Here is a 27,357-nt window from a genome sequence, read left to right as displayed (position 1 = left end):
AAATATTGCGTTAATGGAATAGGAGTTAAGCAGCAAAATCCAGCAATTTTTTATCAATATTAGAAGGCGGCCATTTTGCCACTTGCTGTCGACTGAAGATGACATCACAGTTGCTCTGGTCTCAGGTAACACCCAATCACAGCTCAGTTTCAGAAAACAGCTGAGCTGTGATTGGTGGTAGCAAGTGGCAAAATGGCCGCCCCCTGAAGTGGATAAAAACAACTGGATTTTGATGCATAACTCATATTCCACAAATGTGTGGTCACATGAAGGTTATTTTAGTTGACTAAAACTAATGAAAAAACTAGTGCTGTCAAACGATTGTAACCGAAGTGTTCAATTTTTAGTTATCTTGGTTTTATATCGAATAATATCGGCACCAATAATCGGTTAATCGGTCTATCCCTAAAAAAAAAAAAAGACTGAAACCAACTAAAACTAAAGTAAAAAAAAAACAAACAAAAAACCTAAAACTAATACTGAAATTAACAAAAAATAAATAAAATCTAAAACTAACAAACGAAAGTAAAACGAAGCATTTATTGAATAACTAAAACTAATAAAAACTAACAGATAACAGAACCCCCCTGAAAACGAATTGAAACTAACTAAATTTAAAAAACAAAATTCAAAACGAAATTAGAACTAACTAAAATGAAACTAAGGTTGACTTCCCCTTTGAAATGAACATTTCCCTTATGGAATCTGTGAGCCGCAAAGAATAAAAGTTGCAGCTCCTTTTGTCTAAAACAACATATTCTGGTTTCTCTCCAAATGTGTTTTTCTTTTCTTCCTTATTTATTTTTTTAAGGCAAAACAAACCTCCATTCGGCCTCGGGTTACACACGCCGCCGTTGCCGCAGGGATCGCCGGAGCAGCTCTCGGGCGGCGCGAGCGCGCAGCCCGGCGCCACGTCCTCGATGGCCTCCATGACGGCGTGCGCCCGCCGCGCCTTGGTGTTGAGCGGCAGCTCCTGGCCGTTGAGCGCCATGGCCTCCATGCAGCCGCGGAAGCCGTTGGCCACGGGCAGGTTGCGCCCGTGGCGGGCGGCCGAGGCGGCGTGCTGGCGGACGTGGCCGCCGAAGTAGATGCTGTTGTCCAGGTTGAGGGTGCGCAGGGTGCCCGGCGCCGTCCCCGAGGCGGCGTGCACGCGGTCCAGCACCAGCTTGGCGTAGTTGCCGTCCACCTCCAGGGAGACCGAGTGCCACTCGCCGTCGTTGACCGTGGCGCTGTGGACCGACACCAGGCCGGGGCCGCTGCCGCAGTCGAACTTGTACTGCAGGCGACCGTTCACGATCTGTTGGGACGCAAATAAGGTTATTTTGGTGCTCAAGTGGCCCAACATTTTTGCAGTTGTTGTGCCAATCAACCTGGCATTATTAGTCTTGGTTCCATTTCAAACATATACCCTGCATTGTGACATCTAGTGTTAATTTCGTCAACTAAAACTAAACAAAAATAATTTTGTCAACACACATTTTTCACCTTCACTCCTGGCTGTTTTACTGGATTTTGATTGATTTTTCTATTGCTATAAAAACATGGACAACCCACCAAAAGAAAGACTAGAGTCTCTTCTTTCATCAGGAAAAAAAGTATATTTGTTTCTGTTTCCATTTTGCAGCAATTATCATTAGAACAGAACTACGTTTTGCCTATAATTAACAAACCTGACAAAAACTGACACTGACAAAAAGAGCTTGTTGCAACATGGCCCTCGCTGATTTCTTATACTCTGTTGCCACGTGCTGGCGTTTTTTTTTTGTTTTTTTTTTAACTACCATTGCTGACACCTCTTCATGTCAAAAGCTGCATCAAAGACTTCTGTGTGCGCTTGCATTAAAAAACATTAAAAAAAACGTATAAACACGTTTTTGGGAAGTAAGGACAAAGTATTTAAAGACGTTTTTACACGTTTTTGGGTTTGAACGAGTTAATAAACAACAACTGGGACTAAATCAGTATGCATTTTCGCCGACAAAAGAAGACGAGATGAAAATGTCCTTCACTTAATAAAAATTGAACTAAAATGTAAAACTAAAACGAGACGAAAATGATATAATTTTGTAAAATCTGTGACACTGTCATGTGACACACAGCGCAAACACATGGGACAGACAGGAGGTGGATTCACGGTGAAAGGTTAAAAAAAAAAAAAAAAAAAAAAAAAAAAAAGTAAAGTAAATTATCGGTATCAAAAAAGATGAGCGAAAACTTGATGTGAAATAGTTTTAGATCCGAAAAGGTTCAATATAAACTCCTAACAAAAAATATCCAGTGGTAAAATGGTTGCCCTAACTAAAACTAGACTAAAATGTTGACAGTTTCTGTTGACCAAAACGAATAAAATTACGTTTTCTTGGACTAAATAAAAAGGAGATGAGGTTGACTAACTGTGATAAAAACTAACAAGTGGGGATGAAAATTGACTTAAATTGAGACTAAATTTAAAAATGGCAGACAAAATAAACACTAGTGACATCGTCTCAAGGTTTTTCTTCAATTGACTATTTTCCCTCTGGAGTCAGGCACGTTGGCCTGTTCGATTGCGGAATGTGTGGAAAAGTGCTCTGAGCTTCCCTCCCAGCCTGAAAATAACTTTTGTTATTCTAATTTTCCAACCCACTACCACATTCCCATAGTTCCTCATGTGAACGGGGCCGTTTTTAAACGGCCATTTTGAGCTGCGAGATGACCGCCGACGTCCTCGGAATTACGGCGCGAGCGAAAAGCCACGAACGCACCTCGAGGATGCTGTAGTCGGTTCCCTTGGCGAACATGACGGTGGCGTGTCCGGAAAAGGTGCGCAGGCGGAGGGACAGCTTCATCTGCTCCTTGTTGTCGTTCTCCATCAGGTGGTACTTCACGTAGCCGCTGCCGCTGAACGTCATCGAGTGGCCGTCTGACAGAATCACAAAGATGGGTGAGGATCGGGGTCGAAGGTTAGTGCGCTAAGAATAGGGGTCGTGGGTAGGACTAAGATTCAGGACAGAGACAGTCAAATGTGCTAAGCACTTATCCAACACGTCAAATTAAGTGCATAGGAATAAAAAAAAAAAAAAGTTAAGAACACCTTTTTTCCCTCAGGAAAATATTAATATTATTGAAAAAAAAATGTAGATTCTCTCAATATGACTATTGTCATAAATACACCAATCTAGCAAAAGTTTGACTTTATGCTCTCAAAAAATAAATATAATTTTTCTAGAAAATATTAAAACTCTTGTAAAAAAAAAAAAAAATCATAAAATTACATTAAATAACAGAATCAAAATACTTTTCGCGAAAAGTGACTATTTTTGTAACCAAAAAAAAAAAAAAAAAAAAAGAGAAAAAATTATGATAACGTTCCTTAAAATACATTTATCTAGAAAGAATAAACATTTTTGGAAATTCACAGGCATGAGAAGTGTGTGGCAGATATGGTATATATAAAAAAAAAATATATATAATTTTTTTTGTGAAAGTACAACTTTATTCTCAACAGATCTCCGCTTATTTCTAGAAAAAAAACTAGAAAAAAATCTAGAAATATGATCAATTCTCTTAACTTTATTTTTCTTTATAGAAAAATGAGTTCTCATAGAATTACCTTAAAGAAAATGTTGTCCTGAAAAACACCTCATTTTTCTAGAAAATAAGGCACGATTCCTGCAACATAACAAAATCTAGAAAAAATGACTTTACCCTCACTCTCTTTTCTAGAAAATATGAATGTTTTTTAAAACTATTTTTTTTTTTATATTGAAAACAGACTTGTATGTTCTTGTAACATTACAAAAAAAAAGCATTTAAAAAAAGAAATAACTGCTATCCTAAAAATATCATCTTATCTAGAAAAAAAAAGGACAATTCTTGTAAGATTACAAGCGTATTCGTCGTAAGGGCTATGATTTGAGTCAGGGCCGGAGCCATCGGACACTCAAACTCACAAGTGAGAAGTGGATGTATTATTATTATTATTAGTATTATTTTGGTCAAAGTACAACTTTATTCTTGAAAGATCACATCTTATAGCAAAAATATTTATAACCTCCTTTTCTGACTGTTTATTTTCCTAGCAAAATATGACAATTCTCGTGATTCTTTCTATCTTATGGAGCCAACACATCTCGTAGAATGATATTAAAAGAATACATTTTTCAATAGAAATACGGCTCTAGAAAAAAAGGAGAAGTTTAGGGGTTGCGGCTATGCTCGTTATTTGAGGTTATGGTTCTTACCAGAGCATTTGTTTTTGTTTCCTTGAGGACACACGCACGTGTACTTGGCATCTCTGTGCACGTCGGCCACACAGTCCAAGCCCTCCGGACAAGGGCTGTTATCACACACGCTGTTCAACACGGGACATTTGCCACCTGTAAGATGCCAGGAGATTAAGTGATGTCATACATTTTCCATTCTGTGCGCGCGTTTGCCTATAGCGAGCGACCTTCACACTGGCAGGTGGCGCGTCTGTGGTGTCTGGGCGTGACGAAGCTGAGGCGTGCGGTGCTGTACGTGGACATGGACGTCCGGTCCAGCGAGACCACCTCGTCGCAGAAATGCAGCGGGCAGTCCATGCCCAAGCACAGCTTCTGCGCCACGCGCACGATGCGCACACCTGTCATCTCCTCGATGACGCCCGCAGACGAGTTCAGCTTGCGGAACACCACCTGGGGAACGAAAACGGGAGAAAGCTTTCTCTTTTTTCTTCCTTTTTAAAAGTATTATTATTATTATTATTATTTTTACACATAAAATGTCAGGCAAGATCTTACTAGTAGTCAAGATGTCAAGTTTTTTTTTTTTTTTTTTTTTTGAAGTATAGTTGTAAAAAAAAATTTGTCTTGAAAAAAAAATTATATTGCTAGATCACAAATTTTAATTACTTTTTCTTGTTAAAATATTGTATACAAATGCATGCCTCTGTTTTTGCAAAAACCAATTATATGGCTGAAGAGTACTTTTAGTAAAATATATATTTTAATCCACCTAAAATCACCAATTTCCTGAAAATATTATTCTTTAATATACATTAAAATATTATATTTTTTTATTTTAGAAAAAAAAATCTCTGAAAATATCAATCTAAGTATGAAAAATTCGAAAGAAAAAAAAAAATTTTTAGTACAAAAACTATTATTGTAAAAAAAAATTTTATCCTAAAATACCAATTTAATTATGAATAATAATAAAATCACAACCTTTTCTCGAAAACAAACATTATTTATTACTTATTCTCTACATAATTATTCTGAAGAGAAAAAAAATAGTCCTGTCAGAATTTGAGACTGATTCTTTTGATCTCTTCTTTATCATAAAATGACGAGATTAGAAGGAAGGTTATCTCACCTCCTGAGACTGGTAGGGACTTCCGGATCTTTCCAGCGCCAGCAAGACATCAAGGTCTCCCTGCTCGGACGGCTGCAGGCTGACCAGCTGCACGTCGCTCCTCCTCACGCCAGCGATGTTCCTCAGCGCCCTCTGGAAGTTCCGCCAGTAGTCCCCGATGAACTCCTCGGGGGCGATACTGGCGAAGCGCACGGCGATGGAGTTGTCCAGCGCCTGGCGGGCCGCCTGCCGCACGTGCACGTTGACGTCGGCGGCCGCCGTGAAGCGCCCGTCCGTCACCGTCACGTTGAGCGGGTAGTGGCCGGCGTCCAGCGGCCGCACGGCGATCACTTTGCCGTCCGATGCCGACACGGAGAAGGACGGCGAGGACGTGGCGGAGGACGGCGCCAGGCTGTACGTCAGCGTGTCGTAGACGTCCTGGTCGGTGGCGTGGATCTTGCCCAGGACGCCGCCCGCGTACTCGTCGCCGGCGGTGGACACGAAGACGTCGAGCGGGAGGATGGCGGGCGGGTAGACGCTCTCCTCGATGACGCGGACGCTGATGAAGGCGCTGGAGGAGAGCGCCGGGTTGCCGCTGTCGGACACCTGGAAGTCAAACGCTGCGTTAATACACATAAAGTGGTTGCTTGACTTACTGGTAACCCATACATTGTAATCAAGGTACTACCTTGAACCTGAAACTAGTTTAATTTCTTTAGTGTGGTATGCAGTATTTGTTTGTTTGGTTATTTCTATATTATTGCTCCTACAGTTTAAGACGAGTTAAATTCAAGACTTTTTAAGACTATTTGAGTTTATAATAATTATTTAATCAAACTATCTCAAAAACAAAATGATTTTACAAGGTATTTTTTATTATTTTTTTTAAATAAAATTGATATTTCAGGAGAACAATTTTTTAAATACCCCCCACATTTTTACAATACATGCAATAGTAAATAAGTGCAGCCAATCCTATAAAAATACAGGACTGTCTCAGAAAATTAGAATATTGTGATCAAGTTCTTTATTTTCTGTAACGCCATTAAAAAAATTAAAATCTCATACATTCTGGATTCATTACAAATCAACTGAAATATTGCAATGCAAGCCTTTTATTATTTTAATAATCTGATTATGGTTTACAGCTTAAGAAAAAGAAAACTCAAGTATCCTATCTCAAAATATTTGAATATTTCCTCAGACCAAGTAAAACAAACAAACAAACAAAAAAAAATCCGCAATATTAAAACAATAAAAAGGCTTGCAATATTTCAGTTGATTTGTAAAGAATCCAGAATGTATGGCATTTTTGCTTATTTAATTGCAAAACAGAAAATAAAGGACTTTATCGCAATATTCAAATTTTCTGAGACAGTCCTGTATTCATACAAGAATAAGCAAGAATAAAACTAAAAACCTCCTTTTCTAAAGTTTTATTTTTGACTAATTTATTATTGCCTATAAACACTTATTAAATGTTATATGTTAACATTTTTTTAAGATTAATTGAAGAGATTTTCATGCCAATTAATCCCTTGTTTTTAGATTCATTTTGGAAAATGGATGAATGGATGGATGATTCAATGCCTTTTAGGACTTTTGAAGGAGCTGCAGGAATCCTGTTTGTATGATATTTGATCTATATCCTGCAGAGGGCACTGGCGGCATTCAAGAATCACTGGACCCCATCAAACACGTTGACAACAGGATACACACGCAGATGGTCCAACAGCAAGCACAGTTGGAAGAGAAATTGCTGACTCAACAGCAACGTCCGAAAAGACATCACACCTCCGTTTCAACAGTCTATCTTCTCATTCTGTCCCTTAACACACAATTGCGCCCACTCAAGTCACTGAAGACGCTCGGTTGTACTGTGAACCCTCGCAACTTGATCACAGATGGATGTTTCATGCTAAACTCATTGTAGCTCTCAACAATTTTTCCTCATTAGAAATCATTTCAATTCCTAAAAAACAAAAAAAATTTCTGTTAAGCTTTTAACTTTCCCCCCCTTCAGTATGAATATGCCCTAATATTGGTGGGGTTTTCATCCAGTTGTTTCAAATTTTTTAAGCGAAATTCCTGAAAATACGCGAAACGGACATGCGATTTATGCCCGTTTCCATCTGTTCTTCTTTTGTGACTAGTGAGTGACTCTTGAGTTTGTGACACGTTTGGTCAAAACGTGCGACGTGTATCCGGTCTAGTCAATCGGCAAAACCTGTATGCGTAACCTAAATTCGTATTTTCTTTTTTTTCCCGATGCGCTTCAAAACCCACACCCTCCAAACGTAAACTTTGTTTTTGCGAATTTTAGGGCCTTTTTCGAATTTCTAGCGTTTCCATTCAGTTTTATTTTCACAGTTCTTTAAATTTAGAATAAAAATGGGTGGATGGAAACGGTTGAGACTTTTTCTTCTTCCTGTACTTGTCTCAGAGAGTCGTTATGACATTTTTGAAGGCTTTATACTCCCAAAACACAAAATAAAACTCGACAGCGAAACAGTGAGGAGAAGTCAACGCAGACTGACAACGGATGAGTCAGCGCAGATGGAAATCAATAGAATCTGACCTGAGCTTGAAGCAAGTAGTGTTCCTTCACTCTCTTGCTCAGGGGCCCCGCCAAGAGCAGCGCACCGCGCTGGTCAATACGGAAGGCGTCGGCCGCATTGCCGCCGGCGATGGAGAAGGAGAAGGGCGGCCCGTTGTGGGAGGCGTCCCGGTCGGACACCAGGAGCTGAAGAACGCTGGTGCCCTGAGCTTGGTTCTCCTGTGGGACAGACAACAACAGACGGGAAGAGCTAAGAAACTTGACAAAAGGATGAAACGAGGAATTTTGGCACGTACACTATTTACTATTATCCGACTATTTTGCGGTTTCATGCCACAGCCATATCTCCGAATGAACTCAATTCACCTCCCTTCACAACAATAAGCTGCAGTTTGGCAGATGTAGCACGGCTGTATCACGGTTCATCTTTCACGCCTCCACTATTTCACCTTGCGCCACGAGAGCATTCGCATCCACTTGATGCGTCGTACCTGGATGATGAGGCTGTAGTTGGCCTGGGAGAAGAGCGGCGGGTTGTCGTTGACGTCGGAGATGTCCACGTTGACCACGGCGGTACCGGACAGCGCCGGTGTGCCGTTGTCCACGGCCAGCACGGTCAAAGTGTATCCTGACGTCTGGAGATTGGAATGATTGGAATGTCAAACATGAAAAAGCACAACCACACAGCCATCCTTTTTTTATACTGCTTTTGCTTTTGTATGGAATTGGAAAGAAAAATCAGAAATTGGATTATTGAGAGAAAAAAATATATATGTGGTCAATTTATTTTAATGCCGCATCGCCCAGCCCTACAAACATTCTAAAATAATTGTTGTACACATCAAAACAACCCAGACTCTATTAAGACCCTTAAATTTGTTTTCGTTAACATCAAAGACAATCTAGGCCAAACTAAGCGTACAACTTTTCCTAAACGTCAAAGGCAATTCTCTTAAATGACCCTAACATACTGTAAACAAACCCAGTGTACAATCTAGACTAGTGTATTCCTAAACATCAAAGACCGTGTCTTGAAGAACCCGAAAATCAAGTTGCATCAACAATCAAAGACAACAAACATAATATTCACCTGCTCCCGGTCCAGCTGCCGGGCCACTTTGAGCTCGCCTCGAATGGGGTCGATGATGAAGGGGCTGCCGCCGTTGCCGTCCACGATGGCGTAGCGCACGCGGTTGTACGACGGCCCGTCCGCGTCCTCGGCCATCACCTGAGGGGCACACAAAAGCTCGTTGCGTTATCTATAGGCAATTACAAATGCTCAGAAACACTTTAATTAGTACAAATTTCCTTGCTTTAGCCGTTGTTATTGAAAATGTTGCAATATTTTAATGTATTTACTCATATAGCAATTCACACAATTTCCAATTAAATAGTCTTGAAGTCGGGCGTGGTCATTCTTTGAAACTGGTCTTTACCGTCAAGACCGTCCTGCCCAGCTCGGCGTCCTCGCCGACGACGGCGGCGTAGACGCGCTGACTGAAGACGGGCGCGTTGTCGTTGACGTCCGTCACGTTGATGTTGACGGTGGCCATGTCACTGAGGGGCGGCGAGCCTCCGTCGGTGGCCTCCACCGTGATGTAGTACTCGTGAGACGTCTCGTAGTCCAGCGGCGCGATCACAAAGATGTCGCCTGAGGAACGCAAAAGGATAACACCGTATTGATATTTGCCTGTCAATCACAAGACTGACACGCGGTCGTTGACGCCTCGTGACAATTTTTAGTTTCGAAGATAACATTAAGTACGAGTTTTGGTAAACATCAGAGACAATGTTTTCAATGAAACTAGTGTACATAGTGTACAATGAAGTATTTGGCATTATTTCTCCAAATGTTTTTTCTTCATATTTTTGTTGCTATATTTTTGCTTCTAATATTTTCCTCAAAATTGGTATTTCTCAGAACTTTTTGTTAACTTCCGAATATTATAGTGTTATTGTACAATACTAACTTGCCAGTTGCCCATCCCAGAACCTAGTCTTCAACGACCATAACAGTTGTTTTCGAAAAAAAATAAACAAATAAAAAACTTTCCTTGAATATCTTATTTTGTATGATCCATTAAAAGCTGGTTTCAAGATTTGATATTCAATAATCTTCAGCAAAAAATAGAGAGCTTGAAATACTTCCTGTTTTCACTCTTCTTTCAAATTTGCACAATGCCAAACAAATAGTATACCACCATCTAGTGAATAAAAGTGGAATTACACCCAAAATAAACGGGAAGGATAACAAAAGAGAAAACACAATCCGTGAACTACAACCCGCAACGGTGAGGGGTTTACATAGGCAGAGATGGCAAATCCAGGTCCAGGAAGTAAAAACACAGCCACAGTTTGGCTTTAGCCCCTTGTGCTAGCTAGCTCACTAGCAGGTATCTGAGCGCTGAATAGCTAGCGAGGGAGCTCGCTAGCTATTAGCAGCATAGTGACAGGACTACAAGGACTACGGAGATGAAGGATTATGCTAGAAATGAGATTAAATACGCAACATATTAGGTGAGAGGTGGCAAATCCAGATCCAGGTCCTAGCTAGCAAGCTACCTAGCTAGCTCCCCGGGTGTTCGGTTACCTGCTAAGGAGCTAGCTAGCTAGCTCGCTAGCACAAGGGGCTAAAGCCAAACTGTGGCAGGGTTTTTACTTTCTGGACCTGGGTTTGCCACCTCCGTACATAGGTCCCATACCTGTGCTTGGGTCCACACTGAACGCCCCGTGCTCGTTCCCACTGACGATGCTATATCCAATCTCTCCGTTGGCATCCAGGTCTCGGCTGGCTGCTTGCACCCTGAGCACTTGCCCGCCCGCGGCCGCGTCCTCCGGCACGGCGGCCGCGTATTCGCGGCGCTCAAACACGGGCGGGTTGTCGTTGATGTCCAGCACGGAGACCTGCACGCGGCAGGACGCCCACAGGCGCGGCGAGCCCCGGTCGGCGGCACGGGCCTCCAGCTCGTACAGGGCCCGCGTCTCGCGGTCAAGTGGCCGCTCCAGGGTGATGATGCCGCTCAGTTCGTCAATGGCGAACCAACCGTCAGCAGAATCCGGCAGCGAGTAGACCACGTCGCCGTTGAGCCCTAGAAGCACAAAAAAAACACAAAAAAAACCTCAACTCACCAACAACTTTTCCAGATTTTTATTTGTTACCAATTTTCCTCAAAAATGTTTTACATTTTTTATTCTATTTTTTTTGTATAATCAAATGTTTTTGTTGCATTTTTCCCAAAGATATTTGTCATATCTCTATTTTCTTCCAAATTTGTAAATCTTTTCTATGTAAACACATTTTCGATGTAATTATGACTAACAATTATTTCAATAATTAATCTGTCGAATATTTTGTCAATTAATCAATGAATTGGATTTAAAAAATAATAATAATAATAATAATTCCCATTCCTTTATTTAAAAACGGAAAATTTTTTCCCCCAAAATGAAATGCACATATAAATAAATTATGATTCAGTTTTTGGTTTGGTCTGTAACGTCAGAAAATCGGCAAAATGGTTGATCATTGTTTTCCAAATTAAAAACAGACTTTTAAAAATGTCTTACTTTGAAAAAAACACAAAGATAACATAACAACAGACAGACATCTTTCCGGTATTGGAGGCGCGAGTACGGACGGTGGCATTGATGGCTCAGTGTTGAAAAGCTTCCGCCGCCTTCGTCAGGGGAAAAACATCCACGTGCGATAAACAGGCCCATGTGTGATGTTGTCATCGCTCAGCTTCCAAAGAGACAGAGACGGATCTGCGTAATAATGTGAATCCATTTGTGCCCCCGTTGGGAAGAGGGCCATTATGCTCACGTTTATTATCTCGGTCCTCTGTGGCTCTTATTATGAAAATGCTCAGGTGCTTTCTCATCCGCTATGTGCATTTGGTGCATTCAGGAACGCTGGGAAGATGTCGAAAATTATCCACTCTCAAACACAGGAGACCACCTCATATTTTTGTTTTTTCCTTTCCAATATTAAATTTTTTTTTTTTCTTTTAAACAAAATTTTGTATTTTTTTCAAGGAAATTTGGAACATATTCAAAATGAAAGCTGTTCATTCCTAGCCACAAGAAAAACCTTTGAAACACTAGGGCCAACGATTAGATTATTCTTTGTAAACATGCCGATATGAGTGCCGTGCGTCAATTTGAGTCACTGCGATGTGACATTTTCACATCCTCGGACAGTCCCCTTACCGCTGTCGGCGTCGTCGGCCTGCAGCTTGGCCACGAAGGTCCCCGTCTCGGTGTTCTCGAAGACGGTGAAGGTGTACGGGTCGGCTGCAAACTCGGGAGCGTTGTCGTTGACGTCGCGCACGGCCACGTGCACGTCGGCCTCGCAGAAGCGCCCGCCGCCGTCCACCGCCCGTACCTTGAAACGGTGCTCGTCACGCTCCTCGCGGTCCAGGGGCTTCAGGGTCTTCAACTCGCCTGAAGTTGACACGGGGACGTTTAGGACACACTTTGATTAGTGGTTACAAAGGGCTTTTGGTCTCCAATGTTAACAGGACACGTCTATACACATTTTGAAATAGCGTTTAACTCTTTCACTCCCAGCCATTTTCACATTTCGCAATCCCGTTCGCTCCCGGCTGTTTTACTGGATTTTGACTAATTTTGCAAGGCCCACAGAATATTGTGTTCTATTGCTATAAAAGTATGGAATCTATCAAAAGATAGATTAAAGTCTCTTCTTTCATCAAAAAAAAAAAGTATATTTCTATCTGTTTCAGTTTTGCAGCAATTAGCATTAGAAGAGAGCTAAGTTTCATCAGTTTTGACAAATCTATTCAAAATTGTAAGTAATTTAGCTTTTTTTCTACATGGCTCTGGGTGATCTAATTTGCTCTGCTGTCACCTGCTGGCCGTTTGTGTAATAACTACCATTTCTGCAACCGTTCTTTGCAGTTGAGAGGCTGCATCAAAGCCTTCTGTATGCTATAGCATTAAAAAACAAAAAAACAAAAAAAACGTATAAATACGTCTTTGGGACACAAAACATAAAAAAAAAACATATTTACACGTTATTGGGAGCAAACGAGATAACATTAATCAAGGAAAATAGCATAAATAACATCCATTATTATGTACTCATTATATTTGTATTTTAATTTTTATATCAATATGTACGTTGGCTCAATATCGGTTGTAAAACACTGCTTCAGTGCCCGATTTTGCGAATGAAAAAGCTTCACTATAGACTGAGCCAATGTTATTAGTACAGTTTGTCATGGCCTGGGCCGCATGCGCCAGAGTTCATGACCTGTTATGTGCCTGTTATGAGTCTATTTAGGTACTGATGTATCAAGTGTCTGTTTACAAAACGTGATGTTCGTGATGTCAACCTTTAATCCTTTAGGTGAAGTCTGGACCTATGTGATGCTGTTCTTTCGTCCTTTACGATTCACTGTCTGTAGGTGCAGTCTGAGAAACGTGTTCGTTGCTGGATTATTAAAGACTGTCCTATGTGCAGCGTCTCTGAGTTCCTGCCTCTCGATGTGAAAAAATAGAAAAAATCTTATTTTGTGTCTGCGTTTAGGATCCTACCTCCCAGTGCACAACACACTTATTTATACTCTATGTAAAATGTAATCTAATGGATGCATGAATCCAGAAAAAACAACAACACATAATTACGTACATTTTCTGGCACCACACAGTGCAAAAAGCATCCAATGCACGTAATCAAGTGAGCTGGGCACACAATGTCAAAGAGTGCACTGATAAAAGCGAACATCAGTGCCTCTTAAAGCAGATTTTCTCCGTCTCGTATGCTATAATTTAAACATTAACGGCACCTTTATGACGACCCTCACCTGGGCGTCCAAGATAATAATGTAGGGGACTCGATGTCTTGTAGTCGAGATGTGCGCTCATGCTTTTAAATTAACTTCATTTAAAAAAAAAAAAAAAAAAAAACACACACAAAAAAACAAAACAGTGCCCAGATGGAGCGTGTGATTTAGGGACTCTCCCAATAGGCATTATTTGCAGGCAACAAGTATAACAGTCATAAATTCACCCTAAGTGTGCAACTTGGGATTTTACTGCCACCTTGGTACTTTTTTTTCCCCTCAGTGTTGCCTTGAAGGGAAATAGTCTTGCCTGGTTGCAAAAGAAAAAAGAAAAGAAACAAAATGAACTAGTAAATAAATAAGTGGGCACAAGGGTGTTTTGCTTGACAGTTAATTTGGCCATGTGCCCGATGCAGATAAAAGTTTGCAAAAAAAACATCATAATTGGCTTTTAGATAAAGAAATGTTGGGGTTTTTAGAGCAATAAAATAGATAACAGCATTTCACACTGACAAATCAAACCAAATAGCCCCAAACCACAGTTTGGGGAAACACACGTTTAGCATTTATTGGAAAGCTCCACGTTCTTAAGATTAACAATATAAGCGCAGAAAAATAACTTACATAAATATGTTCTATGGTTAATTTTCTTTGTTAGATTTTATTGCATCTGCAATATTGGCTAGGCTTTGCTGAGTTTTCACAAGGCTGTCAAGGTGTTGCGTCGATATTTCTACATTGAGAACGGCAACATTTCATATGCTGACTTTGCCGTCAGAACGATCAGCAGTTTTTTTTTTTTGTATTTGAGTAGACTGTCCAGCAGGAAACCGAGGGTTAAAACGCTAGCATTATGCTGCTCAGGCCCTACCTACATATGAAGTATCATATTAAAGATAGATTTTTACCAGTCTCGGAGTCAATGAAGAAGAGTTCTGATCCAGCCCCGTGGAGCTCGTAGGAAAGTTGCGCGTTTGATCGTATATCGGCATCGGTGGCTGAGACTTGCAGGATAAGTCTGCTGGCTGGCGAGTTCTCGGGAACGCTCTCGCTGTAGAGAGACTAAACGGGAAACCCAAGTAACGATGGTCAGATTGGACTACAACATGTCAGCATTTTGTGTTAAAGCGGTGGGAAAACTTACCTTTTCACACACGGGGCTGTTGTCATTGGCATCCAGCACTTTGACCTCCACTACAGCTTTGGCAGTAAAGATGCCGTCACTGGCGGTGACGTTGAGTAGGTAATAGTCCGTGATCTCGCGGTCCAGAGGCTTCCTGACTGACACTTTCCACTCGTTCTGAACGTGCTCAATGGCAAACTGTCCGAGCGGGTCGCCCGCTGTTGGATAAAGTACAAAGCATTTTGCTTGTATGGTATATACCACAAACAATTGCTATAAAAACTGAAACCTCTGATAAACCTCTGATTCTATTTAGTCCCTTTTACCATTATCAGATAACACCAACAATAGCTCTTGTGTGATGACAAAAAAAAGAAAAAAAAAATCTTGTTAGCAACAAACTAGAAACCCTGCATTAGCCCCTTTAGCATTAGCAAATAACCCCATTGACAATTCTCACCTGATATATAAAATACTAGTCAAATAGTGACAATTGCTTTCAACACAACAGAGCAATAAATCCCCTATACATCTGTGATACTACCTTTGACTCTAGCAGCATTAGCTCCCATTAGCATTAGCGGATAACCGCATCGAAAACTAATATTAACTCACCTGTAATGAAGTAGTTGACCTGTCTGTTGATGTCCTCAGAATCATCGTCGGTGGTGCTGAGGATGGCGATGACACCGCTGGGCGGAGGGTCGTCCTCGCTGACCGTACCCTTGTAGACTTCGGCCGTGAAGCGGGGAGGGTTGTCGTTGACGTCGGCCACCGTCACCTCGACACGCGTGCCTGTGGCGTGCTGGACTTTGTCGCCTTGATCAGTGGCGATGACGACGACGGTGTACTCGCTGCGTTTTTCCCGGTCCAGCTCCTTGAGGGTGGTCAACCAGCCAGTTTCGGCATTGATGGCAAAGAGCTCGGCGATGTCCTGGGAATTGAGCTTGGCGTCCAAGCTGTACAGAACGTGGCCATTGGTGCCTGAGTCCAGGTCGGTGGCTTTAACTTGAACCACCTGCGCCCCGCCAGGGAGGTTCTCTACCACCACTGCCTGGTAAGGGTCTGACTCAAAGACTGGCTGATTGTCGTTGAGATCTTTCACTTGGATGTTGACGCTAACGGACGTGGCAATGTCATAGCCGTTGTCCTGGCTTTGTGCCCGCAAGGTTAGCTGGTACCACTTGGTGGTCTCATGGTCCAGGTTCTTCTGGAGTTTCAGGGTGCCGGTGTCTCTGTCCACGACAAAGACCTCGTTCTCATTGCTCTCTGGAGTGTTGCCGTTCACGAGGCTGTACGTGAGTGGCTGCTCGCTCTCAGCCCGGAACACGTCAATCTCTGTGCCGATTGCTAGGTCTTCTGCCACTGTGTAGCGGTAATGAGGCTCAGCAAACTTGGGGATGGGAGTCTCAGGTGCTACTATCCGGATGTATACCTGCACGACTGAATGCTTCGGTGGGTTTCCAGTGTCCTTCGCCCGGACAAAAAAGGCATAGAGCTCGCCCTCGAGGCCGATGAGGCTTTCTTTCGTCACGATGACCCCAGATGTTCGGTAGATTTCAAAGTTCTCCGCCACATTCTCTACGTCGGCTTCGATGGAGTACTCCACATCGGCGTTGCTTCCCTCATCCACATCAGAGGCGGCGATCTTCACCACTGATGTACCCCTCGGGGCGTCTGACGCGATGGTGACTTTGTACTCGGCCGCTCGAAACTGCGGCGCGTTGTCGTTGACGTCAGTGAGGACCACGTTTACGGTACAAAAGCCCACCTTGCCACCGCCGTCTTTGGCCTCAAGAGAGATGGGAATGACCTTCTCGATGCTACTGTCGCGGTCTAGGCTCTCCAAGGTGAAGACATCACCGTTTTCGTTCACCGTGAATTTGTCCCTGGCTATGTCATTGACGATGCGGTACGTGATTTGCCCGTAGATGCCTTCGTCATCGTCTGTTGCTTTGGCCTCGGCTACCAAAGTCCCGGCGGGGGAGTTTTCCACAAGCTCTACCGCGTATTCCACCTGAGAGAACGCGGGGATGTGGAAGTTGGCACCAATGACAGTGACGTCCACGACTGCTGAACTCCGATAAACACCGTCCGACACAGACACGTTAAGGTGGTAGAGCGGCTGCATTTGCGGCTGGCGGTGGTTCGAAATAACAATGGCGCCAGTATGCTTATCAATGGCGAAACTCTGGTCCTCGTTCCCAGAGACTATGGCAAACTCCAGCTTGTCTGAGTCGGAGCTGTCGGCGTCCGAGGCCTGGACTTGGGTAACAAAGTGTCCGCGTGAGGCCAACTCGCTGACAGCTGCCTTGTAAGCCGGCTCAGCAAACATTGGCGCGTTGTCGTTCAGGTCTGTGACGTCCACTGTCACCATGACGTCGGTGAAGAGGGCAGGGACCCCTCCGTCCACAGCACGGACCCTCAGTTGGTGCTGCACGGTCTCCTCGTGATCCAAAACTTGTGCCGTTGAGATGAGCCCCGTATCACGGTCGATGACAAAATAATTTGAGCTCTTCCCCTTCTCCTCTACCAACTGGTAGAAGATTTCCTGATTGTGACCCGTGTCGAAATCTTTGGCCTCCACTTGTAGGACAGATGTACCGATAACAGATGCCTCTGAGATGGTGGTGTAGTAGGACTTTGACAGAAACACTGGTGAGTTGTCATTGATGTCTTCCAGGATTATGTCCACAAATACGTCTGAGTGTGCTCCAGTCAGGGAGTCGGTTGCTCGGATATTCAATTTATATGCTGGGTGAGTCTCAAAGTCCAGAGGCTGGGCCACGTGAAGAACCCCTGTGTTGAAGTCAATGGAGAACTGCTTGAAGGGGTCCCCCTCAGAGATGGTGTAAACAATACGAGGCCCCTCAGAGTCACTGGCCTGCACATGGAGAACGGGCGTGTGCACCTGGACATTCTCTGGGATTTCAATGTTGTAAAAGGGTTTCTCAAAAACAGGGATAGCTTTGTTCACCACTGTAATTGGGACTTCCACTTCCGCTGACAGTGCTGGATCACCGCCGTCCATCGCCACCACAATGACGACAAAGTCCGCGTTAAGTGATTCTTTCTCTAGCTTCTTCTTGACGGTGATTTCTCCCGAGGGGTTTATGTCAAAGTGCTCCTGAGGTTCCTTCAGTTCGTAATGGATTTCTCCATTGCGACCACGGTCCTTGTCCACTGCTGTGACCTGCCGGACCACCTGGCCTTCCTCTGCATCCATCTGGACCAGGGCATGATAGGGGAGGTTGACGAAGACGGGTGTGTTGTCATTGACGTCCTCCACGGTCACCGTCAAAACAACGTGGGCAGTGTCTTCTGCTGGGTCCTGCTTGGTGACCTCAATGACGATGTCAAACGTGTCCTGCCTTTCACGATCAAATGGTATTCCTGTGGTCGAAACCACTCCGGATGTCCTTCCGATTTCAAAGCGTTTGTCAGGATTTAGAATTTTGTAGAAGAGAGGCTCGTTTACTTGGTTACCAACAGCAGCAATGACTTCCAGCGTCCTCTTCTCGGACAGGTTCTCTGGGACAGAAGCTCTGTAGGACTCTCTGGTGAATTTCCCTTTGCTCTCTTTGTTCTCTCTCAAGTGGATCTTGACGGTTGCGACATTGGCAAATCTCCCGTCCGAAACCCTGACTTTCAGCTCGTACCTGCTTCTTAGCTGGGTGACATTCTGAATGGAGATAACGCCGGTGTTTGCGTCCATTTTGAACTTGTCGCCGATGTTCCCCTCAGAGATTGAAAAAATAAGTTTGGCGTTGGGTCTGGAGTCCAAGTCGGTGGCATTGACTTTGACGACTTCCACGCCTCTGTACGTTGGCACTACCACAGTTGCCTCGTAGATGTCCCGGTTGAAAATCGGCGGGCAATCGTTGACGTCGATGACCTCAATCGTCACGTTGGCAGCCATCTCTGCGAACAGCCGTGGCACGCCGAGATCATGGACTTGCACCGTAAAGCGATAAACGCTCCTCTGCTCGTGATCCAAGGTGGTTGTGATCCTGACAGCTCCGGTGTTGGAGTCGACAGCGAAGTAGTTGAGGGCAAAGGGTTCCACGATCTGATAGACCAGCATGGCGTTGCGGTCGCTGTCAGCATCCGTGGCACGGATGACAAATGGCACGTTTTCTCTGGTGAGAACAACGCTGTTGATGGCAGCCGACTCGCTGACCACACCTCGGAACTCTTGTTTGAGGAAAACGGGGGCATTGTCGTTCTCATCCTTCAGATGAATCACCAGGGTGGCGTTACTGGCGAGGCCAGCCATGTTGGTGCCCTGGATGATGAGCTTGTACTGCGGGGCCACCTCGTAGTCTAGCTCTTTATGCGTGACCACCACGCCTGAGTTAGGGTTGATGTCAAAGGCGTTGTCCGTGTTTCCACTTTTGATTTGGTAGAAAACCGACGATTGGCTGATGGCCGCCACCGAGCTCACGAAGCTACCCGGAGCAGCCGATTCGCTGATGTCGGCGGAGAACACCTTCTCAGAGAACCTGGGGGCGGCATTGTCTGAGACAGTGACGACAATGTAGACGGCGGCGGTGGTGGACAGTGGGGTGGCCCCGCGGTCGGTCGCCTTCACAGTGAGCTCGAAGCGGGTCTTGCCACTACGACTGAGCTCTTTGGCCACTGTGATGGTGCCCAAGACGGGGTCCATGGCGAAGCAGTTTGCCACGTTTCCTACCAGAAACAAAGAAAACGACCATAGAATTAAGTGATTGATTTTCAGATGCAAAACAATGATAGCTTGACATCAAAGTACCGCAACTTGGCTGTCACTTGGTCAATTTTTTTTTGCTTTGTGTTGCAAAGTTTACATGACGAATGAGCTTCAGATACAGTTGTGCTTGAAAGTTTACATACGTTTGGGGTTTTATTTCAATAAAGTGAGATCAGAGTTTGGTCAAGTAAAAAAAATCAAACGCGTAAGTGAAGGAACTGCTGTTCTGTGCGGGTCATTCTTCATCAAAAGTCACATCGGTTCAAACAAAAGCCACGTGTTAAGAAGCTGATTAGAGCAGAAAAAAATGCGGGCGATTCTGGGGGTCGATGAAATGGCTGAAATATTTGGAAACTCCAGACAAAGCCCTTGACGTGTTCCTGAGTATTCCATTCATGAAAAACATCCAGTAGGCTGACTCATGACTTCACGTACATGACAATGAAAGCTTTCATTTAGTCCAAATGCCATAAAAAGTCTGACAATTTGTAGTTTATCACCAGAATTTGGGTGAATAACCTTGTCACTTGTGATCAAACGGTAGTGTTTATGTTTGTGTGTTTTAACTGTCACTGAGCAGACATTGGCTTTTACGGTAATTTTTTGTTTTGTCTTTGATGCTTGAAAGGGTACAAATATAGACTGCTACGTTAACTTCTCCCGCAAGCTAGCTAGTTTTGCTGTCACCAGTGATCAAATGGCAGCATGTTTCTGTATGTTTTTTAACGTTACTGAGCAGACACTGACTTTGATTTTGTGTTCCGATGTAGACTGCTACATTAGCTTCTCATGCTAGTCTCAGCTTGTCATTTGTGATGCCATGTGCCTGTTTTACTTGAAGTGTTACCACTGCCATATTTAGACGTGCCTTTGATTTTCACACTTTTAAGTTAACTTTAACGCGTACGAGTGACTGTCGGCACCATACCTGACTCGATGCTGTAGATGACCTCAGCATTGCGGCCTTTGTCTTTGTCCAGAGCCGTGACCTGCAGCACGGCCGAGCCAACGGCGGCGGACTCGAACACACGGCCCGAGTACGGCGTGCCGACAAACCACGGCGCATTGTCATTGGCGTCCTCTACATTGACGACCACGCGCACCAGGTTGCGTTTTACCGGGATGTCCTGGTCGCGTACCTGGGAATGAACACAGAATAATTAAATGAATAAGGAAATACAAAAATTTGAATTACATCTTGGGTTGCTGGTATTTTAGCTTTCAATTATAGCCTGTGCTGTACAATTGGGCTAGGGAATACCAGGATCTTTTAGAAAGGTGCAAAACTTATAAACTGACCAGGATACTCAACTATATACCACAAACTGCCTGCTATACCTCCAAATGTCACAATGCACGCTTACCATAACCGTGAGGACGTGGCTGTGCATCGCCTCATGATCCAGCGGCTCGGCAGTGTACAGCGTCCCCGTCCCCGGGTCCAACTTGAACTTCTTGAGGCTGAATGGGTCGGTGCTGCTGAGAAGGGTGAAGGTCAACTTGTTCTTCTCATCTTGGTCGGTGGCATCCACGCGGAGCACTTCGCTGCCCACCGGCATGTCCTCAGGCACGCTCACTTCATACTTGACGCGGGAGAACTGAGGCCGGTGGTTGTTGGTATCGATGACGCGGATGAGGACCTGCCAGGGACGACCAGGATTTTGTTATTTGTGGTTTTGGAAGATGAATCATGATGCTTAGAGGAGAGAATGAATGAATTATACAGCAGTGGTGTTTAACACTTTCAATATTATGCTCCCAAATCCTCGACAACAGTAATACGATATCTCCTTTGAAGATTCAAAAGGGGTATTTTATATAGTCTAACATGGAAAAATCATAACATAATAAATTCAAATTAAAAAAAAATACATGGAATAAATTAAACATTTTAACCAGTTAAAAATCCCAAGTGTATTACATTATAAATGTCACATTACAGAAGAAAATAATAAATAATTGATGAAACTAATATACTTTTAGAAATTACATCAACTCATCTACATAAAAAAGTAAAACATATTTAAAGAAATACTTGGTTCATGTAATTATAAAATGTTTTTTATTAGTATATTTCACTTCATTTATGTTTGTTTTTATTACATTACAAGTTTGATATTAAATTATAGAATGACTTCCTAAAACACACAATTTATATGCATGTACACTTATATACGGTAACTTGTTCCCTCACTATAATTCGGTTAACTTTTCGGGACCTCGCTATTTCGCACTTTTGTTTGGTGCAATTTTTTTTTTTTTTTAATAGTAGTGTACCTATTTTTTTTTTATTTATAAAGGTTTAAACATTGAGAGAGTGATTAAACAAGAAAGAAATGTGAGAAAATGTAAATGCCTCTATGAGAAAAGTGTATAAAGTGTGTGGTAAGAGGTTTTATAGCCTGAAATCATTTATGATAAATTTAAAAAATAAAGCTGACTACTTCACTAATTGCTGGTATTGGGAACATAACCCCAGCGATAAACGAGGGAACACTACTACACACTAGTTCTATATAGTATGTTAGGGTACGTGTTAAATGTGCTCGCAATGTGTTTGGGATAAGAAAAAAAAGCACAAATGTGGCGATCCATACTTTTCATCGCACAGCGACGATGCAATTGAATGGATGAAAGACTTACAATATTTTCCAAGTCCTACAAATTCAAACCTGTGACCCAAATGTTCATACATGTTCCTCTATGCCTTTGATCAACAGAGGAAAAAAAAAAACAAAAAAAAACGAGTGCCGCTTTTGTATACTCCAAACATCATCCAGCAAGCTGTAAAATTCCACCGGGAGAGTGTTTTATCAACACCAGCCACTCGTCTGCTGGACTTCCGACAGAGGATTACGGAGAGCTGCTGGAATGCCATCTCCGCTTCCCAGCGAGCGGCGAGGGGGCTTCTAGCGTTGCCAAACATGGGGAACAAAAGGATCAGGCCCGATTAAACACCTGCATACCAGACACCAGGGGGTGATATCCCTTAAGGAGAGGACAAAAAAAAAAAAAAAAAAAAACACAAAAAGGCAAAGCCGTGCAGCTCCACTCTAAAGCAGACCACAATCGGTGGTAATACTGTTCGCTGAGCACTACGACGCACATATGGGCACAACTTGAGAGGAGTGATAGCACGCTGCGATGCTGGCAGTGCAGCTGGGGCGTCGGACATGGTGGTGTTGGAGTGTCAAGAGCACCTACTGCTATTCACCAAGTACTATGCAATATGAAAGCTGGCAAGTCATCAAACTTCACCCACGCAATGAAGGAAATTCAAATCCTTCGCAATTCCGTGTGGCCCATCTGTCTAGTATACGTGGTCCAAATTTCATTTCAACCAGACAAAATCTCTAGGCGCTATGTCTTTAAAGAACTCATAAATGAGGAAAATTATGCTAAAATGGCTACTTCAGCCCAAATTGGCTTCATTAACTGGCATGGAATCTTGAGAGTTTTATTGGGTCGACTCCTGACAGATACATTATCCACACCAAATTTCATCATGCAGAGTAAATCTGGCTTTGAGGGCTGAATTATATCGAAAACTCCGAATGGATCTATTAAGCAAACATGGCAGCTTACGACCAAAATATCAGACTTCCTTTTGGGCATTGGTTCTTAAGATTTGTATTCATATTAGACACATCTACCAAATTTATTTCTTGCTGAGTGAATCTAACCTGGCAATAGCTAGATTGATATTGCGCTTCACTCAGGGGAGTTCTCCGCAATATCCATCTGGTACCTCTCCACGGTAATTTGCTCGGGAAAGGCGGGACATTCTGTACAATAATTTGAGCTGATTGGACGATGCGGCATTGTACACATTTGTTTTAACCAATCACGGCCACCATGATTGGTTAAAATTTCATCTTCGTTCTTGTCGAAGGGGGGAAAGCACAAACAGCTGACCAGCTAGAAATGCACAAAGCGCCTCTCACTGTTCAACATTTAACAAAGAATCTGTGAGTAATTCTGCAAGAACAGAATTAATTGTAGCGTCCATTCGTCCATGTTAGGTTTGTTAGCCCTCAAACCTGGCTTCCTGGTTTCGTCACAGTTGCATATCCCGTTCCCAAAAAAAATGTCGTTCCGTGATTGGTCCGAACCACTGATCGGCAGAAATCAACGGGAGCGGTACAAGATGACAGACGTAACCACTATATTTCGTCTCAATAACTGAAACTTCCTTCAGGGGCTGAATCTTAAAAATTCTGGAGATGGAACCGAGTCAGGACGGCACGGTGGAGTTGTGGTTAGCACGTCCGCCTGCCAGTTCTGAGGACTCGGGTTCGAGTCCAGGCTCTTGCCTTCCTGGGTGGAGTTTGCATGTTCTCCCCGTGCCTGCGTGGGACTTCTCCGGGCACTCGGGTCTCCTCGCACATTCCAAAGACATGCATGGCAGGTTAATTGGGCGCTCCGAATTGTCCCTAGGTGTACTTGTGAGTGTGATGGTTGTCCGTCTCTGTGTGCCCTGCGATTGGCCGGCAACCAGTCCAGGGTGTCCCCCGCCTACTGCCCAAAGCCAGCTGAGATAGGCTCCAGCACCCCCCGCGACCCTTGGGAGGAATACGTGGTCAAGAAAATGGATGGATGGATGGATGGAAGGAACCGAGTCAACCAAACTGTCTGACTTTGTGGATCTACTCACGATAGACATTTCCGCCAAATTTTATGTTGCCAAGTCAAACAAACTTCAGCGCGCTGAATTTTTAAAAACTTCTAGCGCAGCTATTTCTTTGAGTTTCGTGTTACATGGCGAGTGGAGACGCTAATATGACCGCTTCAAAACAAAACGTCAGACTTCCTGCGTCTTTTTGGACATGGCATTTTCAGACGTTTATTGTGTGTCTACTCATGATAGACAGGCCTACCAAATGTCATGCTGTTGAGGAAAACTGGCCTCGGGGGCTGGATTTTCAAAAACCTCTTGACAGTGGGCTACCGAGCCTCTTCCTTAAGGGGGGGACTTTCGCATCACACTCTCTTGGCCAAAAGAGGCACTCAGGAATGGGGCCTCTGTTGCATGGTTGCGCCCTTAAGCAGCCATTCCAGGCATGTCTTCTAATGTCATGCCAGACAGCATAAAGCGGCAGATCCCTGATGTCTCACAACACACACGCATTCGCGCACACACACAACAGCATGCTTCAAGTGACCCAATTACCATTTTGTTAGAATACGTTACCGTATGGAATCATCACTTCACTCAGCGCAAACCAGACGTTATCAACAAGAGGACTCCACAAGTGATTACAAAACGACGACATCGCAAACAACAGCGGAAATTCTAGGGTTGTGTGGGTGTGTGTTGCCTCCTCCAGGGAATGCTGTGCAGAGGCGTGACTGTGACTGTGTGTGTGTACATATGACAGATGGAGCCACAGTGAAGGACGGGTAGAAGTAAAAAAAAAAAAAAAAAAAAAAAAAGAAGCTGTGAGGGTGAAATGACAGGGATGGAGGCGGAAAAAAAAAGGGTCAAATTTAGAAAACACATGCTTGTGTGTGAAAGGTGCAAAAACAAAATGGCTGAGAAGAACAACACCGCAAAAAGCAGCCAGGAATGGGAAAAGTGTTAGCGTGTTAATGTGTTACTTTTCATTTGAAAATAGAACTACGGCTATGAAGCAGGATGAAATCCTTATTGAAATGCATTAGAGCTTTCAGTACTCGCGTCCACATAGTGTCAGCTGCTACTAGCATGTTATCATTTTATTAAGCATGCCATTTTTGAGGGCAGGACGTATAAAATCCTTATGAACGGCCATCAGGCTGTCTATACTGTATGTTACGTACAATAACCATTAGAAGTTAGCATGTCCATACCAATAACTACTAAGTCAAATTTTTACACCAATGTAGCTATGGTTGAGGCACTAGACGTAGAATAGAATTGAAATAAGTTTAGCTTGTTAGCATGCTATACGATAGCATACCAACAGTTGGTATGCTAGAATTTGATCAAATTCAGGGTGCAAAATCCTTATCGAGCTGCTTTATCGCTTTCTGTATTCAAGTTGCTACCTTTGCTATATTTTAGCATGCCAATTGTTAGCTTTTTATTATATCCCATAACAGAAATAGTACCTGACGAGAGGGCAAGATGTCAAATTCTCACCAATATTTTTTACTCAGTTTGCCATTGTTGCTGTGTTATAGCATACCAACCATTTTATCAATTTCTTTAATCGTATCTACTACAGGGCAAGATGTAAAATTCATATTGATCGATCATAACAGTGCATTGTTGTTCCTGTTGTGCTATTTCTTATCATACCAACTGCTAGCATGTTATCGACATTAGTACTTTCTGTACTTGGGTACCGATTTCTGTATCTTGCCATATGTTAGAATGTCAACGTACATCATGTTAGCATGTTGTCCATTATCCTTTGGAATAGTATACCCAGCAACATAGCAGGATGTAAAATCCTCTTAGGACCTATTAGCGATTAGCAAGTTGGTATTTTGTCAAATACAATTTTGCATGGAACAATGTAAAATCCTATCAATTGAAATATGTGAAACCCTTCGTTCTCTGTTCGCACTTTTTGTACATCCAAGTCCCATCCTTGCCATATGTTAGCATATCAACTGGTAGCATTTGCTCCATCCTCAGTCATTACAACTTGAAACACGGCAAAGGACGCTGAGGACGGAACAAGGATTCAATGTGATGAAGTAACCTTTTGTGCAGCATTGGGAAGGGGAGGTGGTGTGTGCTTTTGTGCTGCTCGGCCCCCAACTGGGCTTGTCTTTGGAAGGACCGAGCCCCCCTGCCAGGTGGCAGGTTGTGGGCACCGGCAGCGGGCACGCACACATGTTCCCAAAACAGGATTAACACCACACTACATACACTTACATCCTCTCTACCTGTAATGTAATGAAAAGATCCCTGATACGTGAAAGGATATTTGTCACAAAAAAAAAAAAAAAAAAAAGGGAAGAAAGTGAGCGTAAATAGGCCAGCGTGTCTAGCGAAATTTCCACATGACTTTGATTGAGGATGAGATAATGAAGCAGCGCTTTCACGAGGTCGCCTTTGCAATGCGTGCGATCCACCCCATCCAATTTGTAGACAAACTCAGCAAAATTGAAAGGCAAACAAAACGAAATGTTGTCCCCAGAGAATCAAGTTTGCATTTTTGCTGTGTGTTCCCACTGAGATCCACTTTCAGGGGCTTTGTGAATGCAATGAATTTGCAATGAAAATGAAGAATTGAAGTTAAAGTAAGTCCAGTAAAGGTTCAGAATATGGCAAATCTCAAATTTACCAAAATGTACCAATTTCAGGAATGTACCTATAATTCTTCAAAGAAAAGAACTGAATTAAAGTTGGAGTCAAAAAGTATAGCAATAAAAGTGCTGTTTTTTTCTATTTATGATGTTTGTGTTTAGAAAATGACAAGACGCTTAGAGATTAGGTGTGTTAAGAAAAATCGATTCGGCAATATATTGCGATATTACAGCGCGAATCGATATTGAAACATCAATTTTTGATGGAAATATTCAACAAAAAGTCTTACTTAGGGTTAGGGTGAACACTTTAAGCATGGAAAAATGTTACATTATTGGAACATTAAGCCTTAATATTTCATTTTAATGCTGTTCAAACATGAAACATATTGCAACCTGTATGCTAAATTTGAGTTAAAAAAAAATCGTAATAATCAACTTACAGATTCATATTGGAATTAATCAGTATCAAATCGAATCGTGACCTATGAATCGTAATACAGATCGAATCGTCAGATACTAGGCAATTCACACCCCTATTAGAGATGGACACATTTCACAATTTTAACTTCAATTCTTCAAGGAAATC

General features: G+C 43.0%; 1 protein-coding gene across 10 annotated transcripts in view; it reads right to left on the bottom strand.

Moving 5' to 3' along the window:
- The window catches only part of fat1a (FAT atypical cadherin 1a), a 74,619-nt gene that overhangs the window by 9,671 nt on the left and 37,591 nt on the right, over positions 1–27,357 (bottom strand). For all 10 annotated transcript variants that reach the window (XR_013283807.1, XR_013283808.1, XM_077523246.1 and 7 more), the window contains 16 exons: positions 20,894–21,169; positions 20,458–20,668; positions 15,416–19,489; positions 14,822–15,018; positions 14,586–14,739; positions 12,080–12,313; positions 10,573–10,959; positions 9,307–9,521; positions 8,961–9,098; positions 8,362–8,505; positions 7,892–8,089; positions 5,335–5,919; positions 4,433–4,655; positions 4,224–4,358; positions 2,745–2,902; positions 823–1,297 (listed from right to left, as the gene is read on the bottom strand). Coding sequence is in view for 8 of the 10 variants with exons in the window: in XM_077523246.1 (XP_077379372.1) it covers positions 823–1,297; positions 2,745–2,902; positions 4,224–4,358; positions 4,433–4,655; positions 5,335–5,919; positions 7,892–8,089; positions 8,362–8,505; positions 8,961–9,098; positions 9,307–9,521; positions 10,573–10,959; positions 12,080–12,313; positions 14,586–14,739; positions 14,822–15,018; positions 15,416–19,489; positions 20,458–20,668; positions 20,894–21,169 (7,804 nt within the window). In the remaining 2 variants the exon portion in view is untranslated. The remainder of the gene's footprint in view (positions 1–822; positions 1,298–2,744; positions 2,903–4,223; positions 4,359–4,432; positions 4,656–5,334; positions 5,920–7,891; positions 8,090–8,361; positions 8,506–8,960; positions 9,099–9,306; positions 9,522–10,572; positions 10,960–12,079; positions 12,314–14,585; positions 14,740–14,821; positions 15,019–15,415; positions 19,490–20,457; positions 20,669–20,893; positions 21,170–27,357) is intronic.

Source organism: Festucalex cinctus, chromosome 6 (genome assembly GCF_051991245.1).
Source record: "Festucalex cinctus isolate MCC-2025b chromosome 6, RoL_Fcin_1.0, whole genome shotgun sequence".
In the NCBI taxonomy this organism is placed as follows: domain Eukaryota; kingdom Metazoa; phylum Chordata; class Actinopteri; order Syngnathiformes; family Syngnathidae; genus Festucalex; species Festucalex cinctus.
Note: the sequence above shows the minus strand (reverse complement) of the source record. Positions and strands in the feature narration are given on the sequence as shown.